Source organism: Perissodus microlepis, chromosome 7, assembly GCF_051167445.1.
Source record: "Perissodus microlepis isolate ML-2025 ecotype Zambia chromosome 7, ASM5116744v1, whole genome shotgun sequence".
Taxonomy (NCBI): Eukaryota; Metazoa; Chordata; class Actinopteri; order Cichliformes; family Cichlidae; genus Perissodus; species Perissodus microlepis.
The window spans coordinates 43,248,875-43,260,242 of NC_140467.1; the positions used below are offsets into that span (position 1 = coordinate 43,248,875).

At 43.2% G+C, this 11,368-nt stretch overlaps 1 protein-coding gene across 4 annotated transcripts in view; it reads left to right on the forward strand.

Moving 5' to 3' along the window:
• The window catches only part of abl1 (abl oncogene 1, non-receptor tyrosine kinase), a 35,627-nt gene extending 24,261 nt beyond the window's left edge, over positions 1-11,366 (forward strand). For all 4 annotated transcript variants that reach the window (XM_084935249.1, XM_084935250.1, XM_084935251.1 and 1 more), the window contains 10 exons: positions 948-1,112; positions 2,735-3,030; positions 4,969-5,241; positions 5,451-5,535; positions 5,800-5,977; positions 6,569-6,753; positions 6,908-7,060; positions 7,150-7,239; positions 7,403-7,528; positions 8,043-11,366. In XM_084935249.1, coding sequence (XP_084791375.1) covers positions 948-1,112; positions 2,735-3,030; positions 4,969-5,241; positions 5,451-5,535; positions 5,800-5,977; positions 6,569-6,753; positions 6,908-7,060; positions 7,150-7,239; positions 7,403-7,528; positions 8,043-9,679 — 3,188 coding nt within the window. In that variant the 3' untranslated portion in view covers positions 9,680-11,366. The remainder of the gene's footprint in view (positions 1-947; positions 1,113-2,734; positions 3,031-4,968; positions 5,242-5,450; positions 5,536-5,799; positions 5,978-6,568; positions 6,754-6,907; positions 7,061-7,149; positions 7,240-7,402; positions 7,529-8,042) is intronic.
• The last annotated feature ends 2 nt before the right edge of the window (positions 11,367-11,368 follow it).

An 11,368-nucleotide genomic window follows, 5' to 3' on the forward strand; every position in this document is an offset into this window, starting at 1 on the left:
AAAGTGATCCAAGATGAATGTCAGCTGTTGTAAGGGAGAGAGAAAAGTGAGCACATGGGTAAGTTTTATAGCCTGTGATGCCCAGGTGACCCAGATCAGCTGACAGCATTCCTGAGTCAAGAAGTTTCCTGCTGAGCTCGCAGATAAAATGGATGTAAAATGTCCTAAAGCCGTTAAATGATAAAATCTGCACTGCTGTGCTTTGCCGGTAAAACTTAATTTGTCACATGCTAGTAGCTAGCCATTTGTTTTTTGGGAATGCTTGGAAGAATGAAATGCAAGATGGGTCCAAAACATGTGTGACAACAGCTGAGGAAACCGCACAGTCGAGCTCATTTTATAGGCCAAACTGCGTTTAAATAGTTTCTCCTCTTTTTTTTTTCTTGTTCTTCACTGTAAACAAAATACTTCTTTTTTTCCTGTGTATTATTTTATTTTGTCACATTTTGAATGTTATCAATCAGGTTTACTTCTTATGCTTTGTTATAATTTAAGACGTATATAACAAAATTTTAAATTAAACTACTTTGAACTTATCTATTTTATATTTACAGACAAGATCAGTGGAGAAACATATTCTCATGGCCTAACTTGGGGGGAGGGTGATTGTCTAGGTATTTAGGAAAATTAAATCTAAACAGGGATAATCCAGGAAATGAAAAGTTGTAGAGGCTTGAGGTACAATTTAGATCACATGATTGGCCTCTTTACTCTTGATTTCATGGTGGGATCACAACTGCTGAAGCAAAACATGGGCTGAAAGTGATATAAAAAAGTATAAAATGACAGATGGAGCGGTTAGAGTTCTGAATCATCCAACTTGTGTGTGAAAATGCTTCACAGGGTCAGTGTTGTGGTGTCTCTTCCGGACTTCATAATTAATATTTTTGCTCATATTGAAGTTTCATACTTGTATTCTGACAGGCTTGTTGTTGTTGTTCTTCCAGAAGCTCTCCAGAAGCCAGAAATTGAGGGTCAGGGTCTGACAGAAGCAGCCCGCTGGAACTCCAAAGAGAACCTTTTGGCTGGACCCAGTGAGAATGACCCCAACCTGTTTGTTGCCCTCTATGATTTTGTGGCCAGTGGTGACAACACTTTAAGCATTACTAAAGGTAAGAGGGTGGGGGTAATAAATGAAGGATTTATAAAAATATTTATATATAAGTTTTTTTTGTTTTGTTTTTTTTTGGGGGGGGGGGCAGTTTTTCCATTTAGCAAATAGTAATAATTACAAAGCAGTATTTGTGAAGGTAGAAAGAAAAGGATTTCATACAAAAGTATGCAAGTGGAAATGAACCAGGCAAGCTAAGCACCTTATTAAACTCCAGGTCACAAGGGCACTACAAGGAAGGAAATAATCCTGACCATTACCCAATTTTTGTAAGAGTAACTCTAGTTTAGAATGAGTCAGATCAGTTTCTGAAAAAGGCTTGGTTGAGTTTGTAATTTAAACCAACACACATCTATTAAATTTGAGTGGGATGTAACTTACAAAATGATCTCTACTGGAGATTGCTGAAGTCTTTATACGATTCTTACCATTGCTGGGAATCCACTTATTAGTGTCCTGTCTCCTTCCCGTTCTGCCTTCGCTCCCATCTGACTCTCACTTCCTGACAATGGCCTCACACGTGGGTCGTTTTCCACTGAAGCGATTGTAAAACAATGCTGCAGACACAGACAAACAGAGGAAGGAAGAATGGATCTTAAGCACAGGAATAAACAAGAAAATGTCCTCTACAGCAGCGGTCCCCAACCCCCGGGCCTCGGACCGGTACCGGTCCGTGAGTCGTTTGGTACCGGGCCGCGAGAGTTGAGGCTCAGGTGTGAAATGTATGGTTTTTATCGGTTTTCAGCGTTATTTTGTTATCGTTTTGATCGTTTACTCGCTTTTCCTGGGTCTTTTCACGTGTGTTATGAATAAATTTTCTTTTTTTCGGTACCGGTACTAGTTTTATTTTGTTGTATTTATCTGCGACACCTTAAAGGCCGGTCCGTGAAAATATTGTCGGGCATAAACCGGTCCGTGGCGCAAAAAAGGTTGGAGACCGCTGCTCTACAGTGCTGCCTTCCAGCTTGTTATAATGGTGCAAAGATTAGGTCTCAGTTTACTTTGGCTGTTTATTGCCAAACAACAAAGATTACACAATTATTTAATTTAAAAGCAAAAATAGGCCACCATCATTATTTAATTGTGTATGTTTTTTTTATGTCTTTTATGTTGTGTATATGAATAGTTTATTCTCAAAATGTTTTCATATTATGGTGTCTTCAGGATAAGTTGCATTTTATTTGGATAGCACCTTTCAACATAAACATCACAAAGTGCTTCAAAACTAAATGTCAGGTCATGAGAACAAAAGTTAACCAAACCCAAGTCTTAAAAGATGAGTTTTTAGCTGGTTTTTGAAAGAGATTAGCAAATCCACAGATCTCAGGGTCGCAGGGAGAGTCTGGGGGCCACTTTTGCAAAAGCTCTGTCTATGAATGTAAAAGTCAAATAAAGCTCTAAAAGTCAAAATCAGAATCTTAAAATGGACTCTGAGGTTAATAGAGAGTCAGTGTAAGTGAACTGGCAACAGTGTGATCGGAGTACTTAGAAGACTCAACCAGAAGTCTTGTAGGGGTGTTCCAAACAACTTTGAGACATTCCGAGGAGTTTTTGCAACTACTGAATAATTAATTACAATATTCCAGACATGATATAATAATGTTGACTTTCTATGTTGACTAGGGGAGAAGCTGCGTGTGCTGGGTTACAATCATAACGGCGAGTGGTGTGAAGCACAGACCAAGAATGGCCAAGGTTGGGTGCCGTCCAACTACATCACCCCAGTCAACAGCCTGGAGAAGCACAGCTGGTACCATGGACCCGTGTCACGGAACGCGGCAGAGTACCTGCTCAGCTCGGGCATCAACGGGAGCTTTCTGGTCCGTGAAAGCGAAAGCAGCCCCGGTCAGAGGTCCATTTCTCTGCGGTATGAGGGGAGAGTGTACCATTACAGGATTAACACTGCGTCTGATGGCAAGGTGGGTATCAGCGGAGAGAAAGAGTCACACGATAAGAAAGTATTTATGTTTTTGTCTTTTTTTGTTTTTTTTAAATGGGTTCTTTACAAGCACTTTTCCAACTTACTCCATGTCTCTAAGTGGTTGTTTTCTCACATGCTTTCACAATAGTTGGTACTTGGATGGTTCATCTGTATCTGACTGGCCAGCACGTCTTGGTAATCAGGTAGTGCTAACAGTGTGTTCATGATAGTTTTTAAATGTGTGTGCTTGCAACGCATTCAAAACTCTAGCTCAGTGTTTTTAAGTAATTTAATTAATTAACGACACACACACACACACACACACACACACACCAGCAAGCCACAATAGGCCAATCCCTGTGTGAAGTCATTTAATTTAGTAAGTGTATTTTTATAGAGTGCTGTGTTCTTGCCAAAAATATCTATAGGAAGTAATCGTTTAACTTACTTGCACATATTGTTCATATTGTTGTCTCCTTGAGTATCACAGCATTACCAACTCACATACACTCACTCTAATACGCACTAAATGCTGCCTTCCTGTCTTGCCTTACGGGCACTGTACAAGTCAAATTAAATCAAATATTTTTAATGGCATATTTAAAACCACACAAAATACAATTGTATAATTTAATACCATTTCCACCGTCATTCCGGCCGAAGAATGATGGAAAACCAGTGGGGACAAGAAGGCCTATTATTTATATTGGCTAGCAGTGGCAACAGTGCTGCAGGTATAATTGCACCAGCACAAAGAAAGGATTAAACAACCTCCTGCTTGCACAATCCACTGTCACACTAGTCTTACTCTTAAGTTTTAAATGTGGAGTGTCTCTAGAGGGGAAAAAAAAAGATGAAAGAGATTTGTTTTTAATTCGTGCTTGATTTAATTTTATTCAAGACTAAAGACCTACAAGTTTTACATGTTTCTGTACTTCTAATTGTAACATTTTGCTTAAATCCTTTGGAGTTGAGGCTGGCCAACAACTTAAAAGAAGGTTTATTTTAAGAACTTTAAAAATGCAGACTACCAGTATTTAATGTTCATGGCAGATCCACGTAGGTGGCTGAATTTCTTGAGTGGGATTCCCCCCTCCTCCCCTCAAAGGCTATATCGGTCGAGAAGCCACTTTTGGCCGTGTCACCCTGCTGTTTGTGATGGAGCGAGGTGAACTAGGTTTAGGAACGCCAGCTATGAGAAGAATGCCTCTAACTGCCACTGTGCTTCTCATAATGACCAGCAGACGCGAGGCCTGGCCAGACACTGACGCCCATGCAAAGACATGCATTAGCACAGATGCAGCCAAGTATGCACACACATACAAAGAAGCGAATGGACAAACACAGGCGCTCTCTCTCACACACACATACATACACTTGGTTCCCCATCGCATATTGTTTTCCATCCTCCCACTGAGCTACAAGTCAAGCGTCTGGTATGATAGAGTTCGCCAATAATTTGAAATTACCTCAGCACTCCCTGGAGCTGCAGGTTTTGTTGCACATTGGCTCTGTTATTAACACTGCTCTGAATAAAGAAAAAAAAAGAAAAAAGATTTTCATGTTGGTAAGCTCTTTTTTTCTTCCCCCTCCTAGATTTAGTAAATGGTCATGGTTTAAAACATTAAATCGTCTTGAGGTTTCTGCGGACTCTTCACCGCAGTCAAGGTTGTTCTCTTTCTTTCCTTTTTTTCCTCCCTCCACAGTCCTTAGGCAAAGAGCCTATTCACAAGAATAAAAGAAGGCAGAAGTCACATTGTGGAACAAAAATCAGTTTTTGTTCTGAAAAGGCTAGAAAATCTGTCCACTTTGTTCTGTCCAGTATCCTTCCACCTGCCAAATACTGTACGAGCCTCTAATAGGCTAAGAAAATCTGATCTCTAATCTCTTGCATCCACTCAAATATAGAATCTCTCTTTCTCCCCCCCCTCTACAGCTTTACGTCTCATCTGACAGCCGTTTCAACACACTGGCCGAGCTGGTGCACCACCATTCCACCGTGGCCGATGGCCTCATCACGACACTGCACTACCCAGCGCCGAAGCGTAACAAGCCCACCATCTATGGAGTTTCTCCCAACTACGATAAGTGGGAGATGGAGCGCACTGACATTACCATGAAGCACAAACTAGGAGGGGGCCAGTATGGGGAAGTGTACGAAGGCGTTTGGAAGAAGTACAACCTCACCGTGGCTGTCAAGACACTAAAGGTACGGAGACAGAGAAGATTAGCATCCACCTACTCATGTGGAAACATTTTGACAACTACTGGTGTTACATATTAACATTCCAAGCTATGGTTTTAATTTGGCTGAATAATGCTACCATCTGGTGTAGCACAGATGCAACTGCACCCAGCCATCCTTTGCTGTCCTCACTTTCTTTTTTCTTTTTTTCTTTCTTTCCATAAACTGTGTAGGAAGATACGATGGAGGTGGAGGAGTTTCTGAAGGAGGCTGCGGTTATGAAAGAGATCAAACACCCTAACCTGGTGCAGCTGTTAGGTATGTGACTAAAAACAACAATCATTGCTTTAATGTGGGGGTTTTACATAAACACTGTTTAAATGTAACACATGTACGCAAAATCTTCTGTTAGAAATGATGTATTTTGTTTTTAGTGGCTCCATAGTGTAGATGTGTACACGTGTTTGCCTAACAAGCCAGGAGGAGAGATGGTTCACTTTGGGGTTGCATCTGGAATAAAAACTGCGCCCAAGAAAAGCTGTGAGATGATGATTTGTGTTGCGGGACTCGTGTTTTTGGCAGGCGTGTGCACACGGGAGCCCCCGTTCTACATCATCACAGAGTTCATGACCCACGGTAACCTGCTGGACTACCTGAGGGAGTGCAACAGAGAGGAGGTCAATGCTGTGGTGCTGCTACACATGGCCACACAGATCTCCTCTGCCATGGAATACCTGGAGAAAAAAAACTTTATACACAGGTGGGTTCGAAGGCCTAAAAAGCAAACTTGCTAACCTGTCCTGGGTTTATAAGACAGTAAGACAGATGTTTTTTTATTGTTTTTTTTTTTTTTTTTTTACCCATCTTCAGTTTTAAGCTGGAAGGGACAAAAAACACCTTTGACCTCATATCTCATTTTCTCTTATTTTTCTTTTTTTCCTCCCCTCTCCTTCCTGAGCAGTGCTCCTCTCACACTCTCATTGTATCACAGACAAGTTGATGTTGTAGCAAAGCTTGTTTGTTCTGGCACGTCCAGCCGTATCTTTTGGAAGCGATGATATGATTTATGACTTACATATTTGTGAAACTGGATTTTAATTTTTAAGCCTGACACGACTCAGCTTGCAATTGTAAATTTATTCTTTTTTTTTTTTTTTTTTTACCCCACAACTCATCTGTAGAAATATGGCACCTGAGAGGATTCTCTAACAAAACACACTGCTGTTCTGTTGTTTCTTTTCTTTTGGGTTCATATCAGCTTAATAAATTCTCATTTCTCATTTTCAAAGTCAGCATTTCTATACAGCTTCCCATTCATCGCTTCCTCTCATAACTGCTTTTTCTTCTGTAGGGACTTGGCAGCCCGTAACTGTCTCGTTGGGGAGAACCACCTGGTGAAGGTTGCAGATTTTGGCCTGAGCAGGCTGATGATTGGAGATACCTACACGGCTCATGCCGGGGCCAAGTTCCCGATCAAGTGGACAGCTCCAGAGAGTCTGGCTTACAACAAGTTCTCGATTAAGTCTGATGTCTGGGGTGAGCTCCTGTCTTTTACTCTGCTGTTAAACAATGTGAAACAAATTTAATTTCCCTCATTCTAATTTTGCACATATTCCTCACATGATCTCAATTCGTAGTCTTTGACTTTGTTCTTTTTTGATTTATTGTCTTGTTCAACTTGTTCCTGCAGCATTTGGTGTGCTGCTGTGGGAGATTGCCACATATGGCATGTCTCCTTACCCTGGCATCGACCTGTCCCAGGTCTATGAACTGTTAGAAAAAGACTATCGTATGGATCGACCAGAGGGCTGCCCCGAGAAGGTCTATGAGCTCATGATGGCCTGTGAGTACCACAACCCATCTTGTAAAAACATGATTAAAGGCACGCTTCTGTTTTGGAATAACTTTTTGTTTTCCTTTTCTTTTTGTCAGGTTGGAAGTGGAACCCTTCAGAACGTCCAACTTTTGCTGAAACCCACCAAGCCTTTGAGACCATGTTCCAGGAATCCAGCATCTCTGATGGTCAGTGTCCATTTCTTTTCTGTCTAAAACCTCTTCAGTTTGGGGCAAACTGTTCTGATACTCCTCAGGCTTGAGTGTGTTACATAGATATCCTGATGTAAACACACTCAAGCCTGTTGTTTGTTGCTAATATGTCCAAACCTTCTTGTATTTGTGATTTCAGAGGTGGAAAAGGAGTTGGGAAAGAAAGGAAAGAAGACATTAGGCTCCATCCAGCAGGCTCCGGAGCTGCCCACCAAGACCAGACCTCGCAAGAGCAACATAGACAGCCGAGATACAGAGAGCCCAGGTGACATGAACTTAAAGAGTATGCCTGGTGCCTTTATTGCTAGTTGTTAAATATACCTTCACACTTTATTTACATTACCCTGAAATAAGTAGTGCAGTATTTGATGCTCACATTCATAATCTTAATAATCGGTAAGAATTAAGGACCACAAAACATTCTGTGGGTATGAAACAATGTCTCACCACCAATTTCCCTTTGAAGTAAAGACGGTCTGAGCTTTTGACAACCTGCAAGATCAAGTTCTTACTGAATTGTTTGGCTGTAACCACATAATAAGGATTGTTCCCACCAAAGCATTTTTTCTCCAGCTGTGAGGACTTAATTATACATGATCTGCTGTCCTGCCCTTCTCTTTGCCCTGACATTGCTCTAAATATGTTTGGCAGACACACTGGTGGAGCTTGCTTTTACGCTTTTTAAAAAAAAACTATTTAGAAAAAAATACAAATAAAAATCTATAGTTGTTTGATTGCCTTTGCTGATAGTCCCCTGGTTCTTTTATGCTCTTCCACAGATCTGTTGGAAACGGAGGGGGCTGTGTCGTCACCCATGCTCCCCAGGAAAGAGCGCCCCCTCCTGGACAGCAACCTGAATGAGGACGATCGCTTGCTGCCCAAGGACAAGGACAAGACGCGTGGCTTTCTCAGCCTCATCAAGAAAAAGAAAAAGAGTGCGCCAACTCCTCCCACACGCAGCTCCTCTTTTAAAGGAGACTGCCTCTCTGACAGGAGGTGCGTTACTCAAGATCCTCGAGACAGTGACATCTTTAACAACGGGGCATCATTGGGCATTAATGACGCCATACATGGCCTCCTCAGTACGAATAATAATGGAGCAGCAGGTATAACTAATGGGGCTCCTACCTACCCAGTACCTTTTTGCCCTAGAAAGAAGTTACCTCTTGTAGTGACTAGCCCAGGTGGAAAGGGAGCAACAACTCCACCTAGTGAGGAGGAACCTTTTTCTAACTCTAGGTTTTTCTGGCCCATGCCCACTGGCTCAGATGGCACAGAATGTAAATCTGTCACACTGCCGCGAGATCTGAGCCATCGCCGCTTCGACACAGGCACCGTCGGGGGCAAGCCAGCTCTGCCACGAAAGCAGCAGAAAGGAGAGAATGCGCCACGGATGGGCACCCTGACTCCCCCACCACGCCTGAATACATCTCCAGATATTTCATCCACCTTCTTAGGCAGAGATAATGATCTCAGTCCTGGTTCGAGTCCCAAGGCTTTGACACCTAAGGTGGTGAAGAGACCCAGTGTGTCAGGGCCAGAAAGCTCCAAGACCAGCGCTCTGCATGCCGAGCTTCTGAAGCCCAATGTGTTCCCTCCTATGGGGGCAGCTGGAGAAGAGTGCAGGGCTCGCAGAAACAAGCACACGGAGTTCTCCTCCAGCAGGGATCGAGTAAAAATACAGAAACCCAAGCCAGCCCCACCTCCACCACCCACTAATGCAAAAACGGGCAAGGTCTCCCGCAGCCCCACTCAAGAGCTCCCCTCCCCGACTGCTTCAGAAATCAAAGCTAAGTGCCTCCCTTCCATCTCAGATCCCCACCACACAGCCACTCCCAGTGACCAAGCCCGCTTACCCCTGAGTGAGGCCTCCAAGAAGCTGCCCTTGGGCTCCACCTCTAAACCTCAACCGTTAAAGACCTCCGCCTCTTCCACTTCAGTAACCAGCTCCCCCTCCAGCCAGAGCCTTGGAGGTTTGTCTTCTCCCCTCACCTCCCCCAACGATCCAAATTCACCTACTGCATTCACCCCTCTAGCGAAAACCCGATCCTCCCTCCGCAAGACTGCACCCCGCCAGGCCTCCGAGCGCACTCCAAACTCAGCCGTGACACGCGAAATGGTGCTGGAGGGCACCGAGCTGCTCCGCGCCGCCATTTCCCGCAACTCCGAGCAAACGGGTAGCCACAGCGCCGTGCTGGAGGCCGGCAAGAACCTGTCAAAGTACTGCGTGAGCTATGTTGACTCCATTCAGCAGATGAGGAACAAGTTTGCCTTTCGCGAGGCCATCAACAAGCTTGAGAGCAGCTTGCGAGAGCTTCAGATCTGCCCCAATGCCACCGGGGGCTCGAGTGCACAGCAGGACTTCAGCAAGCTGCTGTCCTCCGTCAAAGAGATCAGTGACATTGTTCAGAGGTAGCGCCTAGAATGTGACACTATCAGACATAAAAATGATAACATTTTATGTTACACTACCCTTCCCCCCCCCCCTCCATGCATGTGGGCCAACTGTTGCCCAGGCCCAGCTCATGCTGGAGAGCAGCAGAGGTGTAGGTTCACACATACTCTAGTATGTTCTGAAACACTTAAGCCTGTGGTTACTCCGGACTGAATCAAAGAAAGCTTTATGTAGATGCCATCAGACAGTCTGTAACATTGAAAAGCCTTAACTATGAATAAACACTGTCATTTGGCCTTCACATGAGGCGAGGGGCCAAATCTTTCATCAACGTAACCTTTCGTGGTTGATTTTTCTTTTTGAAATGATCATGTCTTATGTTTTTGGTTTCTTCCCTTTATCACTGACTCGAGTATTAAAAAAAAGACTTGTGATAATTGTTTCCATCACTGTTAGTGTTTCATTTTTTTTAATCATTAATGCTGACAACAGTGAACAAAAACAAAAATGCTTAACCTCATCTTGTAGTTTGCCTTTGTAACACAAATGCCATTTTTAAATGTAAGTGTTAAGGAACTTCTCTTCTCACAGTGTTTGTAAGACTCTGTGTTTTGTCCCACATGCCCCTACATTTTCTTGTTTTTTTTTAATGCCATCAATGTCTGGTTGTGTGCTGAGTGATGGAATTGTGTCAGTGTTTTTGTATGAATGCTCTTCTGCAGTATTTGCAACCACGTGCCATAATGTTATAATGGGAGCGAGCAAATGAGGCAGGATGAGCCTCTAGCCTTCACAGTTCTGCTTTTCTGCACACTTGGGTAACAATTAGTGCCTTAAACACTTACCGGCAGAGCTGTTCTTACTCTTGACACTTTACAAGTGCAGAAACACGCTTTTATCAAGTGGTTGAGAATGGCTGTTTTAGGCGTGTTTCTTGGATTTCCATGTCTGCCATACCAAAAAAAAACTTTGTTTCCAGTCTATACTGGGAGAGGGACCAGGGTTCTCAGTGGATCTGTTGATTTGCATTGTCCTTAGACTGGACTTCTTTTTACTAAACAAGTTTGATTCAACTTTCACTACATGTCATAAAAGCCATCAGTAGCAGACTGGCCCCACAGCAGCACGCTGTCTGATCTGTTAGGAGGGGGTAACAGACTGAAACAGCATTTCCGACTCTGACGGGCCTTCCTCGCATGTTCGAATGGTCTGAATGCTGTTTTGAGGCCTTTTCACCCCAGAAGAAAAAAAAATCCTGGGGGAAACACTGGACTGAAATGTTTATGGAGCTGTCACTTGCTGTGCTACAAAATGATGTGAGAAGGTGACCAATACGGACTGAAAGAACTCGTCAGATTCCACTTTCACCACATGTTCTTTCCTCACCTGCATCTCTCACACAGTGTCAGTATTTGTGTTGTCGTGTCATCCCCGTGTGCCCCGTCTGACTGCGATGCCTGAGGACAAAAATCAACTGCTAGTTGCCTTGACTTCAACATGGTACTGTCAGTGTTGGCTTCTTTAAAAAAAAAAAGATGAAAAACTTCCTGTACCAACCATACCACTACTCGAATTTTGTGTCTAAGCCTCCTCGCCAATTTTGTACACAAACTTTCACTTGTAAATGTCGTTCCCCCCCCCCCCTTTCTCCCCTTGGTGCAATTTTCGTTGCAATAAAAAACAAAGCAGTTGTGCTACTTGAAATACATT